The following is a 14,424-nucleotide window of genomic DNA, read 5'->3' as shown; positions in this document are numbered from 1 at the left end:
GCAGAGCTGCGGAGCAACATAATGGCCACTTCCTCTGCCAAGGGACTTGGGTAATGGTTTTCTTTAAAACTGAGTCATTATCTTTTTTTAATGGGAGGTGATTAATTATAAACAAGCCATTGGCAAGTATTGCCTGTCCCAGCCCTTCTCCCCAGTGTATTCCTTCTGGACCCTGAACAGCACTGTGTTAACTATGCTTTTTAAAGCACTGTATGCAAGATGGTCACAAATACTCAGAGGAAAGACCATGAGAAAATAAACTTGCTAAAGTCAGAGTGGGCAGCACAGCCCCTCCCCGCCCGCCTCCTCACCACTCTGCCCCGGCCCAGACCTCGGAGTCGGACCCTGACGCCGGCTGGCCACGGGGAGCCCCGTGGTGTTTCTGTGAGGAGGAAGAAGCGAGGTTCACAGCACGCCCTCCTGGTATCTTGGTCCCCCTCACCCAGCGAGGGGGCAGGAGATGGTTTCTTTCCCGTCATCTTCCTGGAGTTTTTGAATATTCTATAAGTTGCTTACATGACTCTTACCATGAATATATATATATATATATATATATATATACTTTTTATATATTATATTATATTATATTATTATATATATATTTAAAACAAAAAAGTTGGGTCTGCCCAAGTTATGAAGTCTAGGGCTGAGGGCTCACGCAGTGGACGGAGGGCAGGGGGCAGAGGGCAGAGGGCAGAGGTGGAGCGGAGCACCAGGGAATAAGGGTGGAGTGAGGGTGGGTTTTTCAGGACAAGCAGCCCTGAGAGCACCACCCAGGCCTGACAGCGGCCACCCCTCCACCCCTTGCAGCTCTGGGTTCTGTCACTCTGTCTGTTCTACACCCTTAGCCCTCAGCTCTGCGGGCCTGGTCCCCTAGAGGACATAAGGTCACCATCTGCCGCTGTTGGTGCCCTGGAACCTGCCAGGCCTGACTGACAGAGAAGAGACACAGCAGGCAGCAGGTGAGGAGAGTGTGTGCTCCCAAGAGCACCCCTTTCTGCTCCCCACAGAGGCGCCCCAGCCCCGCTAGCAGCCCCGCCCTGGGCGATGGGGGCGGGGCAGGGAGGGGCTGGCCTGGCACATCCTGACATTCAGCAAAGAGCACACAACTCAACATTTGTACTTGAGCAATTGCTCAGCCATCTGAGGCCAGGGTTGCGAGCCTGTTCTTGTCAAGAATTCAAGAAGTTCTGTGCACCCATCATGTGCAGGGCCAAAAATTGCTAAGCCAGGAGATAGACCTGATAGCTACTGAAGATCTGCTATGCACCGACAGGTCTCTCCACCTTTTCCAGATCATAATCTTGTTTAACCCCCACGAACCCCACAGGGAACTTAAAACTACCTATAACACAGGCCACCCTGAGACGAATGTTCCTGACACATTAAGGGAGTCATGAGGGTGAAATCATTCAAAGGGGCAGTGGGTGGAGGGCCCCAAGGGAAGAGAGGTGTGAGCTGGGCCTTGAGAAGGGAGTGGGAGTTTGGTAAGTGGAGCCACGGGAACAGCATCCTGTGAAAAGGGAACAGGGGCAAAAAGAAGTGAGAGCCGGGGAAGCAGGTACCCGGTGCTCTCCACAGGGTGACAGTTCCCACCGTGCGTAGTCTCACCGTGATTTGTTATTTCGTGTCGAGCACAACTTTAAGAGCAGGAGGCAGACTGGCACAGAGGAAACAGCTCTGTGCTCTCAGAAGACCGGAGTCCTGTTTATGGTCCTGCCAATGACTTGCCCAGGGCTCTGGGTGCCTCACCACCTGGCACAGCCCGACACGCCCCCCTGTGAGACGAGGGTTCCAACCGAGACCTGAAGCTCCCCGCTGCCCCCGCTCCTACCGTCTAGCCTCTTAACACGCAAGTGATTCGAGCTCTGAGGCCTGGAAGCACGCATGTGTCTGTTTGTCTCAGTCACTGCCCGAAAACACATCATTAATCTCTGGCCTTACTGTTCTAATAGTTGATGACTTTTGGAGAGGAATGACAGCCAGGTCATCCCAGTGTCCTCAGACAAAAGCTTCTCCCATTTCTGGAGAGCTCCGGGAGAAACTCCCGCACCCTCCCTCGCTATCCACTCCTTAAGGGGAAGAGAGTTCAGGTCCTCATCACCCCCGGGAACCGCTCCCACACACGCCAGCCTGATGCCCACGTCACCCCACCCCTGGGGCACTGGGCCCACACCGCTGTGACCACCCTCAAGCCAGGATTCTGCAGCCCAGCCCCGAGGATGGGATTCTTCCCCGCTCTGGACCTAAGTAAGGCTGGGTGCCAGACAGCCAAGCAGCTTTGCTGTTTTTCTATTTTTTCCCCTCTTTGAGTAAACTTGCAGTGTCAATAACCAGAGAAAAAAGCACACAGAGACATATTTCTCAACTCTCTCACAGCTTGCTGTTGCTCTTGCCAGCAAAAACAAGTTCAGGTCCCTGGCCCCGATTATGTAAGCAGTGAACCAGCTGCCCAGCGAGCCAGTGGGGACACGGCTCTAGCACACGCCTGCTAATCCCACCGCCCTGCATTCTGGGCAGAGACGCGGGGCCTGCGGGCCTCTAGGGGTGGCTGGCAGCTCCGGAGGCCTCCGGCCTCTCAGGTTGCAGGGACACAGACGGCAGGAGAGGTCACAGGGGATTAAAGGCCTGATGTCAGAGACGTCTCCAGAAGAGTGTGGGCCCTTCACGTCCAAACAGAAACAAATGCAGAATTTGGCCCCACGGGGCCTCGGACCAGTTCCCAGGGCTCATCCCCCTTCCCGCCTTCCCATCTAAGGGCTGGGACCAGCTTCCCGACTTCCAATGTAATAATAATCTTAACATTCCTTAACACTCATTAGCACTTACCGCCACGTGCCTATGCTTTACCTGAGAGCTCTCCACCCCTCACAACAGCCCTGCGTGGGGGGGCTTGGCCCCACTCCACCGCTGAGGCAGGGAAGCTCAGAGAAGTGGCGGCCTTGCCCACCAGCTCAGAGCTAGTGAGGGAGGGGGTCTGGCCCAAGCCTCTACCTTGCCAGGGCCAGGTGTCACTCTGCCCCACCCCAGGTCCCCCTTTCTGGGCTGCCCACAACCCTGCATCTCTCCCCACCTCCCAATTTCCGCTGCCCTGCTCTTCTCTCTCCTACCCACCCTCCACAGAGCCCTGTGGAAGTGGGTCTGGGCTGAGGGATAAGTGTTGGTGGGTGGGAGAGGCAAGCTCTGCCACACGGAGTAGTCAGTCCCTCAGAAGGGTCTCTTACCAGAGCCAGCAGCCTGGCACCCTTGACCTTTCAACCCCTACCCTGCAGCAGCAGCACTCAAATGACTAGTTATAGTGTCAAAGTGCCCCCACTTCTGACTCACCGGGTCACCCACTCACTTCCCCGAAACCCCCAGAATGCCCCCTCTGTCTGTAGGGAGAGGCCAGCCCTCGGGGTCTAAGTTACGGCCCCTGCCAAGTTCAGAAACTCAGCTCCCAGCCCCACCCTTCCCCAGTCCCTCTTCTCGGACCTCGGGCCCCTCTGGCAGCCCCCACCCTCCTCACTAACGTGTTTGCACTCCTGTACCTGCTTGTATTTGCCTTGTATTTGGTGGTGTCAGTATTTACCTTGGCGCAGCCTTCCCTATCCTTCCGCACCGTGGCCTACATACTACCTGAGAGAGGCAGCCTTGGAGGCTTTCTGGACCCATAAAAAGGTAACACTGGCTGCTGAGTCAGGGACTAGCATGTGACCAGCTCCTCAAGAGAAAAACATGTAATCCTCCTCTGGCAGTATCAGGAGTAATCGGCTGGCCCACGCCCAGAGGTCTGGCTGGGTCACCTCCCAGAGAATATAAACTAATTAGAGGAAGAGCCATCTAAGGAGGGCAAACAATCCACCCCCCCCACACACACACACCAGCCCCAGGAAGCAGATGAAGAGATTAAGGCAGGACCGAGCGTGGGGCGAGGAAGGGCACAGATGCCCACACAGGGACACACACAGGGACACACACAGGCCCCGGGTCCACAGAGCGGCTGAGCTGGGGCTACAGGGGCCCTTAAAAGTGATTCAGGACAACCTGCCCATTTGTACAGGAGCACCAGGGCCCAGTCATGCCACCAGTGTGCCCTGTGGCCGGGACTGGAGCCCTGGGCCCTAGGCCTCAGTCATGCTTGGCCCGGGGCCCACGGCCCACGCCGTCCCTGCAGAAGGGCACAAAGGGGCCTGTCCTTGCACCGGAAGTCTAACCAGGAGCCTGACCCCTAGGAAGGCTTTTCTCTGTGTTTGTGGAGGGGGCTTGGCAAGGGGGAGCAGGAAGAAGGGACCTGCTGTATGTCCCCATCTCATCCCAAACACATCCACCACCATCTCCTACCCTTTTACATGTGAGGAAGCAAATCTACACGTGGCAGACGTCACGAAGTGGAGGTGTGGGAGGGAGCGATTGGAGGGGAACCCAGGGCAGGCTCCAGGCCGGTCACGTTCTGCCCTTTATCTGAGTGGGGGTGACATGGGTGAGCTGTTTATGGCAGTTCGTCAAGCTCTCAGGGCTACACTGAGCGCACTCTCCTCTGTGCATGTTGCACTGCAATGCTCTCTCTCACAAAGGACCTCAAGCCCCCCTCCTGCATTCTCACCTCTGCCTGAGCTCAGGCCTACGACCCCCTTGCCACCCCCACGTGCCATGAGGGCATGGAAACAGTTCGGGATGAAAGAGCAGGCACACCTGTCCTCAGTGGAGCTGTGGACCTGATCCCGGCTCTCCTGTGGGGTTATGACACGCTTCAAAGGTTGGTAGGGCTAACTCCCCTCCCATGTCCCTGCGTTTTCAGAACTGTCCTGGCTATCCTTGCTTATTTACTTTTCCACCTGAACTTTAGAATCAGCTTGCCCAGTTTTAAAAAGTCCTGTTGGTATTTTTATTGGGATCAAGAAAATTTAGAGTCTAACTTAGGGAATACGAGCCTGTTTACAATGCCGAGCCTCCCTACGTTGGAACGTGGGAGGCCTGTGCAGGGAAGTGTCAAGCTGCCGTAGTTAAAACGGTGCACCACTGGCCCACGAACAAACAATGCTGTGGAAGATGCTAGAAAATTCAGAAGTCATGGTAACCAAAAATAGCCTAGTCTGCACTACTGAACTGTATCATTTAATTTTTTTAATCCTCACCCAGGGATACGTTTATTGATTTGAGAGAGAGAAAGAGAGAAGCATCGATGTGAGAGAGAAACGTCCATCGGTTGCCTCCCGTACATACCCTGACCAGCGTTGAACCTGCAGCCTAGGTATGTGCCCTGATCTGGAATTGAACCTCAGACCTTTTGGTTACAGGATAATGCTACAACCAACCAATCACCCCGGCCAGGGCTGAACTGTACACTTTAAAAATGGCTAAGATGACAAATTTTATGCAACTCGTATTTTTCCACAGTTTTTAAAAACTAGCTCAGTCTGAGTGTTGGCTACATACATACACCCACTATTCCAAATACACCCGGGTCGTCTCACCGGGCCCCCCCCAGCAGCCCCTCCCACAGAGCAGAAGGCAGGCGGGCTGCACAGCCGAGCGGGGCGAGCCGGGACCCAGGCCCAGGCCATCAGGCTGCATGACTTGTCTTTAACTACTTGCTATGCTGAGAGACAGTATAAAACCAGTACATGCAGTAATTTGGTAGATTTGAAAAGTGACTTTTAAAATCAGTAGAGAAAAGATTCAGTAAACTATAAAGGAACAATGGGTTACACCGGAGAAAAAGTTAGAGCCATACCTCATTGCTCACTCCATGAGAAATGAAAATGGACCAAATGTTTAAATATAAAAACATTTTAACTAGAAAAATTAGACTCTTTCAAAGTAATATTGACATAAGGAAGATTTCAAGTATGGCACAAAACCTAGAAGTCATAAAAAAACCTGATAAATTCAACTACTTTTTTTTTAATTTGCATGACAAAACCCATCCCCTGCCAGGAAAAAAAGAAAAAGTCAAAAGACAAATAACAAGTTGGAGAAAAAAATTCACAACTTGTATCACAGATGAAGGGCTAAGATCCTTAATATATTAAGAGCTCCTGTAAACAGGAAGAAAAAGACCAACCACTCATTTTTTAAAATGAGCAATGAATATAAATAGGCAATTGATGTAAGCAGATTATGCAAATGTTTCTTAAAAATGCAAAAATCAGCCCTGGCTGGGTAGCTCAGGTGGTCAGAGAGTCACCCTAATGCATCAAAGTTACGGGTTCAATCCCCGGTCGGGGCGCACCCTAGATGCAACCGATGAATGCATACAAAAGCAGAACAACAAATCCATGTTTCTTTCTCTCTCTCTCTCTCATCAATAATTTTTAAAATTTGAATTAAAAAAATAAAAAGGAAAAGAACTTCTGATACAAAAATGGACGCTTTAAAAAGAAAAAAAAGGATAACCTCCCTGGCTGGTGTGGCTCAGTTGATTCTCAGTCAGGGCACACACCTGGATTGTGGGGCTCGTCCCCTGGTTGGGGCTCATGCGAGAGGCAGCCAATGTTTCTCTCTCTCATCAATGTTTCTCTCCTCTTTCTCCCTCCCTTTCCCTCTCTCTAAAAATAAATAAAATATTTTTTGAATGGAAAACCACGTACAGTCTCACTCAGATAACATAAATGCAAATTCGGTGAAGATGGGAGGATGCAGGCATTCTCTCACTGCTGCTGGGGGTGTGGACTGCTGCAAGTTCTATTCTCTCTCAAAGTTACAAAAGCGCATGCCCTTCAACCCATAGATTCCCCTTCGAGGAATTTATCACTCGAAGGAGTGAAGACACTCTTGCAACATGAGGGATATGCAAAGTTATGCCCCGAAGCACTGTCCATAATGGCAAAACAACAGACAACCAGATGTCCACCAAAAGGAGACAGGGTAGCCCTGAGCTGGTGGCTCGCTTGATTGGAGTGTCAACCCTACACCAAAGGCCACGGGTTCGATTCCTGGCAACAGATCGATCTCTCTCTCTCTCTCTCCCTCTCTCTCTCTCTCCCCTCCCTTTCCTCTCTCTCTAAAATCAATAAGCATATCCTTAGGAGAAGATTTTTAAAAAAGGAAACTGGGCAAATAAACTCAGTGTATTCATACAATGAAATATAAAAAAATGAAAGAGGAAGTTCTTTATTTAATAAAAGTAAGTAAACTTTCCTTAGCCCACTGGGCGCAGTGGTCAAGAGTTCAAGCCCAGGACTCAGACACACCCAAGCTCGCACGCTAGGTCAGCCACTGACTGGCTGTGTGACGTTGGTCTAGCCTCTCACCTCTTCAGGCCTCATTTTTTCCATCCACAAAATGGAACTAACAATAGTACCTACTTCAAAATGTCACAAGGATTACATTAGATAATTAATGTTGAAACCTTAGCACTATTTTTAGGACGTACCTAATCTCTCAAAAACCATGAACAATTATAATTATTATCCCCACCGCATTAGTGCATCTTTCCCCTTTTCTGTGAAAAAGTCTTCATTCCATAGCCTTGCCCTCCTCCCATCAGAACGGGCTCCTAGGATCAATCGAGACTATCGAGCACCCATTACATTTGTTACGGTATAAGATGCGCTGTTCTTGCCTAGGCTTGAAGTGATTTGGCACCCAGGTGGGCTGGCTGGTGAAGTGGGCAGCCAGGAGGCAGGCCCGGATGATCCGACCACTAGGCTGTTTTCACTCTGCCACACCAGCTGCCTCTCTCTCTTGGAGACGGAGAAAGCTCACTTATAGTGACATGTGGTTGCAAAACATTCTCCTGACTCCAAGTGCTATGAATGAATGAACATGGGGTTACGGCCCAAAGGCTGAAATATACACTGCGGCCTTTCAGTACACTCAGCACTTAAGAGAAGACAGCACACACTTCCTGGGACAAAAGTAGGGCCACCCCTGCCGCACCAGTGGGTGTGGTATCGGGGAGGATACTCTGAGGAGAGATGACCTTAACGTCCCTGTGCTTTGGAGAGTGGGAGTTGTTAGTGACACGGTGACACCGTGAAAGTAGCAAGGTTCAGAGCCTGGTCTGTCACTTCCTTGCTGTGCGACCTCCAGCAAGTTATTTAACTTCTCTGAGCTTCTGCCTCTTCTTGCCTACTCTTGGGGATTGCTTCAGCAATTTTCACCTCTCTCTGTCAATTTTTGGTCTGTACTGGGTCATTTCCACAAGCATTCCAGACTCCCAAATTCAAACCTCAAGCTCAGGCCTCATTCCCAAACCCCAGACTCTTGCATCCAACGCCTCAGCGTCTTCTCCTGGTTGTCTAGGTACCTCAGTGGCAACATGTCCAAAACCAACCCCCGACTGCCTCCGACAAAACCTGCCTGTCCTACCGCCTTCTCCATCCGTGCAATGGCTGTGACACCCTCTCACATAGGCTGCTGGGAAGAGCAATGAGATCACACGTGCAGTGTCTGGCACAGTTCTGTGTACACAGTCAGCACTCAATATGGCAACAGACACTGTCATCACCATCATGAAGAGGGCGCAGACCAAAAGATGTTTTTCAGAAAAGGAAATTGGGGGGTGGAGGGGAAGGAGAACAGGTGCTAGAGGACAGCCTGGATGACAGCCTCGGGGACACACGTCTGAGGGTAGAGCCACGGGGCTGAGCTGGCAGGGGGCGGGTGGGAGCGGGGAGCCCGCTGGGGTGCAGCTGAAAGTCAAGACTGAACCCAGGACGGTGCAGGAAAAGCCCCCAACTCTGCCAGACTTGGGACCTCTTTGGAACTCAAGGCCAGAGACAAGATTAGACCACCAGACCAACTGCCCAGAAGATGCTCCCCCAGCTCCACCCGACAGAGAGGCCAAAGCTTCTCTTTGCCGCCTGCCCCCTTGCCGCTGCAGCCCTCAAGGATTCCCTCCTGAAGATCGAACCTCAGAAACGGCTCATGACCCGACAAAGTGACATGAAGGGATCCAAGGATCCCCATGGCTGAGGCCTGGGCTCCCCGGAGACAGCCACGGCTTCACCAGGGCCGGGCGCTCCTGCCCCCACCCCCCCGGAGCCAAACAGGACCACAGGTGGTGCCAGAGGAGGTGGGAATTCTCCTGCCCACGATGAGAGTGACCAGGAGAAAATTCTGAAGTGTCCTGAATTAAATCACAGCAGGCCGGAGGGCGGAAGGGAGAGACAAGAGAAGTTATCCGTTACCAACGGCAGGATGACCAGGGAAGGCTGCCCACACTCTCCTGAGTGTGTGTTGGAGCACTGAGTTAACTTCCAGGTGGCTCCTTCCACAATTACCTAAGCAAACAGGCAGGCGCCCCTGACCGCCAGGCGCCCTCTTCTTGCTTCCGCTCGAACTTTCCAGACCGTTGCGCGCCCCAGGCCAAAGGAGCAAACACTCCTCACAGACTCCCACCTTCCCCGCCCTCTGCACCCACAGCCAGTGTGAATGCTTTCGAAACGACTTACAGCTCTTCCTTTTCCCCCAAAACACAACGTACGAACACACCGCGGGCCCGGGACCGCAGACACGGCTCTCCCCGGCCCCACCGGGGCGGTTTCGCCCGCACGCCCAGGACCTGGTCCTTCCGGGCCAGCATCTGGCTCCGTAAACTCTTTCTTTCAGAAAAGCTTTTGGCCAAGGAAGTGTTTTGGTTGACAGGTACATAAGGAATCCCTAAATGTTTCTACATTTCCTTCAGGCCTTCATTCAAATAACCATCTCGGTGAAAACTCCCCTGGCCTCCCCCCCCCCCACCCAGGGACCCACTGAACACGCCCCCTCAACAGAAACGCACTGCTCCTCCCTCCCTCCCTCCCTCCCTCCCACGTCGTTCCTCCTCCCGAGCCTGGGCCACAGTCAGACTACGTATTTCATTTGCATCCTCACCAGGACGAAGCTCCCACAAGGAAGGAATATTTGTCTGTTTTGCTCACTGCCGCATCTATAGCTTAGGATAGTGCCTGGAGCACAGCAGGAGCTGAAAATATTTTTTTCAAATGAATGAATTATTAGCTACACTTATTTAAACACTTGCTCTGCACTAGGGACTTTTTGAAAATACAATCTGGCTCGTTTTCCCCTTCCACCCTGTAAGGTAGTGTAATTACTTATGTTTTCTAGGTGAGAACAGGAACCCTGAGCAGTGAGATGGCTCACCCAAGCTCACGCCATTTCTCCGTGGCGCGCAGGGCAGACATCTATCTGGCTCCCCAGCCTCAGCCACTGCCCGTACCAGACCAGCTGAGTTCGGGTGCAGCTGAGTTTGGGTGGAGGAGGGACGAAGGACCAGCGAGGGGCAAAGGAAGAGCCACGGGAAGCCTCCGGAAGTTCTCCTGAACCCGCGCCGGGAAACGCTCTCCCTCTCCCGTGTCCGGCCCAGAGGCCACCATCACAGGTGCCGTCGGGCACTTGACATGCGGCTAGTGCAACTGAGAAACCACATTTTTAATTTGATTTCATTTTAATTAACTGAAATTTAAATAGCCACACTTAGCAAGTAGCTACCCTACTCGAGAGCAGAGTTGTAGCCTTTAAGACTGACCTGGAAAAGCCCAGGTTTGTGACACCAACGCTGCCCTCACAGGGCTGGCGGCCTGCAGGCCTGGTGAGACAGCGGCAGGGAGGGCAGAGGGGTGCGCACTCACAACTTCGGGAACCCAGGCCAGCCTGCGTGGCCCCCACCCTGAGAGGGGAGGGTTTGTTGACCCAGTCCCAGGATTAAGTGACAGGTCGGGGGTCAGCGTGCGTGCCTGCTGCCGGGGGTCTCGGGTCTCCGTCCTCAGTCAGGGCGGCTTCCTCCCCACCCCACCCCCACCCCACCCCCAGACAGTCTGTCAAGGAGTAGTGAGTACGGAGCAGGCCGCGTCACACAGCTGGGCCTCCTCAGTCCCTCTTAGGGGTTCACACCGGACTGTTTTCAAGCTCCTTCAAGGCAGAGTCTGGGTGGCTGACCGCACACAGGCTCCACAGGGTTTACACGGACTCAACAAGTGTTTGCTGCGATCAATACACAAGAACGGAGCCAAAGCAGGAGCAGATTTCTGGCTAGTGGAAGGCGAGCCCCCTGGGTGGGGGTGGGGTGGGGGGCTTAGTTCAGTGCCTCAATCTCACTGTTTGGCCAGCCATCCTCAAACTTGCCAATTGCAAAGGACATTTGCGGAAAAGGACATTTCCCAAGACTCACTCCCAGATATTTCTCTTGGGTATATCTGGAGCCAAGAATTGGCATTTGGCTTGCCCCCAGCCCCACCCTTCACACACGCACACACACACCAGTTCTGATGCAACTAGACCCAGAACTAATCTTTGGAGAAGCACTGTTGCAGGCTGAGGGTAGGGAAGCGGGTAGACGTTGAGGGCAGGAAGAAATCACCCAAAAGGCAAGCTCAGAAGCTGAGGCAGGAGTCTGAATGACAGCAAGGTGGATGTGTGTGTGTTCTGTGTCCTGTCACTCTGCAGAAGGCAGCAGGAGACCCTGAGCCACCTGGGTGCAGCCCGTGTCCGTGGCAAGTACACCTGAGCTCCAGGACATGTGGGCAGCCGCTAACCCCAAGGAAGGCGGGTCTCCTGGCTGCAAGAGCCCACAGCCCAAGAGCCAGCGGACTTCCCCTCCAAACCCACTCCAGCTGCTGCTCACCCTTGGCCCCTCACTTCTCCAAAGTGAGACATCTCAGTCATTTGCTCCATGCTTCCTGTACGATGTCTTTATTTTTACTCTCAAGTTTGTGGGCTGAGTCTCTGTGGGTGTAGGAGGGGAGTTGGGTATTTTCTACTTCTCTGCATTTTCCTTCTGAACTGTGAGGGCTTTCACTTCCTCCCCAAACTCTCAGTTCTGCCTTAAATTCACAGGCTGTCCAGGTCTTGAGACCACCTTGTCCATCCCTCCTGGGCACCAGAGAAATGGAGAAACAATGGCCACTGGCTGCCTTCGCAGTGCCTAACCACTCGGGAGTGCAGTGAAACCAGAGAGGTAGCAGTAACCTCCCTGGGGCAGGTGCCCCGGCTGCGGTGTGCGGTGGGTGTGCGTGGCAGCAGAGGCAGGGAGGGGAGCCTTGCTCCCTCCCGACAGGGGCCTCAACTCTGCCTCACCTCCCTCTGGCACCATGGTGGGCAAGCCCGGGCCTCCACTCCCCCTCCCTGGCCTCTTCTGCCTCAGCGCTCAGCCAGCCAGGGGTCACGCTCAGCCTGGCACCGAACACCCCTCAGCTCTTCCTGCTGTGCTGATTCTACATTTGGGGGTCGTGAGGACCTGCTGCCCTGGAACTCGGGACATGCGGGGGCGGGCCTCTCCCACCCCAAGCTCTCAGAGCTGCAGTCCCCTCTCTGGAACAGAGTACGAGTGTCTTAGGCCCAGCGGAGAATGGGGAAACATGCCTGGAAGCACAGGAGGCCTCGAGCAACAGCACCTCCACATGTTCGAGGAACCAGAAGGCAGACAGCTGCAGCACTCCAGCCCCCAGCTCTGGAGCATTATCTCCCAGCGGGAGACGTCAGCCTGCCCCCTTGGTTTTCCGCTTCGCCTTCAAAGAAGCCCTCAGACCCTAAAATAGACCTCTGGGGAGGCAGGGTGCCCAGCTGGACTGGACAGACTAGACCCACAGCTGGGCACCATGCCAGGGGCAGGTTACAGTCAACAGGGGCAAAAGTGCCCCTGGCCCCCGCCTCACCCCTCTTCTCTCCTCTGGAAGTGCAGTCCAGTGTATGCCAGCCTCAAGGCGTCCCGGTCCCTGGCCATCATCCTTCCCACGTAGGTTAAAATCCCAGGGCTGGGCACACAGCTTGTAGAGCTGGTGTCTGCTGAAGCCTGTGCAAGCAGCCACAGGGTCGTGACTCAGCGCCCATGAAGTCAGTCCCTTCGACAGTCAGGGCACTGTCATCCACACTTACAGCTAGGGGGCTGAGGGGAAGCCAGGCAAGGCGCCCCCCGACCCAAAGCTGAGGCTGGAGGGGAGCCTTGGGCGGGAACTCCACCCCGCTGGGGTATTTCCCCTCAGAGTCACCCGGGACGCGGTTGTGTCAAGTCTCCTGGGGACCCTGGAAGGAGACCGGAGAATCGGGTTTCTGAGAACTAACCGAGTTCTGCGAGTAGACCACAGGGTGCTTCCCGGCCGCAGGGCAGTCTCAGCAGAGAGCGCACCTCCGAAGGCGCAGGACGCAGCAGGGAGTACGCGCGCCCCTCGCCCGCGACGGAACAGCTGGGCCACTCGGAGCCCGCACCTTGTGGCCGCGGGAACCCAAGCTAGCCACGGAAGACGGAAGCCTTCACCCCTCCTTTCCTCCCTCAGGCCGCTCACCAGCCCCCATCTGCGGCGGCCACAGCGGTTTCCCCCACCCGCCCGTTGGTTCAGCCCACCAGGTGTGCGCGAGGCCCTTACCCAGCGCGGGGCAGACCCCTGGGACCAGTATGGCCGCCGGCGCGGCCAGCAGGGCGGTGAGCAGGGCGCAGCGGACCGCCAGCATGCTTTCTCCTCGGCTAGTGGCCCATAGTTCCAGACGGGCAGGCGGGCGAGCGGGCGGGTCGGAACCGGGCGGCCGGGGCGGGGCGGCAGCGGGCGGGCTCAGGCACCTAGGGCAGCCCCCATCCCTGGGGGGCCCGCGCTCGGCGCGGACGGCCAGTCCTCGAGCCCCGCGCCGTGCCCGGCTCGGCTCCTTCTGGCCGAGCTCTGTGTCAGTGCGACTTCCCACTTGCACGTGACTCAGAGCCACGGACAGTCCAGGCAACGGAGGAAAACATTTAAGGAACTCGCGCTGGGGCGTCTCCGGGCCGCTCCAGGGTGCTGTTACGAAAGCCGGAGCGGATGGCGCAACAGCCCCGAGCCCCGGCCGATCTCAGGCTTCCTGCCCGTGCGCCACACCTGAGCCCCGGGGCAGGAGACCCCGAGCCCGGCGGGGGCGAGCCCGGCCAGGCCCCTCCCCTAGGTTCCATTGACGAGAGGAGGGGATTCAGCCAGCACTGGTCGGTTTTGATTTTTGGTTTCGCGAACTGAATGACGCTGTGAACGGAGCACCTGGAGAGCCCTGGAGGAGGCATGTGCCCCTCGCCATCACTGTCGAGCATGCTCCAGCACGGGGTGCCCCTGGAATCTCCTGCATAGCCCTAGAAACCACCAGTGCGTGGGTCTGGCCCCGGGGATGCTGATTTAATCGATCTGGCTTGAGGCTTGGGCACTGAAGGGCTCCCTACTGGAAAGACACGTTTCCTCTCCGTGCCTGCCTGTGGCCCACAGGCTGCAGCGCCCACGAGGAAACGTTGGGCTCTGGAGGCGGCAGAGACCAGGCTCGGTCCAGATCTCCGCCTGCTGTCTGTGACTGCTCTTCCAAGCCTCTGAGTTTTAGTTTCCTCATCTGTCAGAAGGAGACTTTGTTTAAGCCTGCGCTCAGGAGATGGCATGGACACACCTGACATGGGGTCGAGGCCACAGGTGCACAGTAGATGTCCACACCTGCACGCCCACCATCCCCATCTGGTAGATAGACACTGTACTTGACCTTCAGGAGCGGCCATGAAAA

At 54.9% G+C, this 14,424-nt stretch overlaps 1 protein-coding gene across 2 annotated transcripts in view; it reads right to left on the bottom strand.

The window, feature by feature from the left end:
- IL6R (interleukin 6 receptor) overlaps positions 1-14,153 on the bottom strand; it is a 47,546-nt gene extending 33,393 nt beyond the window's left edge. The window contains exon 1 of one of the 2 annotated variants that reach the window (XM_036015593.1): positions 13,290-14,153. In XM_036015593.1, coding sequence (XP_035871486.1) covers positions 13,290-13,374 — 85 coding nt within the window. In that variant the 5' untranslated portion in view covers positions 13,375-14,153. The remainder of the gene's footprint in view (positions 1-13,289) is intronic. The other variant, XM_028503105.2, reaches the window with a different exon arrangement.
- Between the last annotated feature and the right edge of the window lie 271 nt (positions 14,154-14,424).

This window comes from Phyllostomus discolor, chromosome 14 (assembly GCF_004126475.2).
Source record: "Phyllostomus discolor isolate MPI-MPIP mPhyDis1 chromosome 14, mPhyDis1.pri.v3, whole genome shotgun sequence".
Taxonomy (NCBI): domain Eukaryota; kingdom Metazoa; phylum Chordata; class Mammalia; order Chiroptera; family Phyllostomidae; genus Phyllostomus; species Phyllostomus discolor.
Note: the sequence above shows the minus strand (reverse complement) of the source record. Positions and strands in the feature narration are given on the sequence as shown.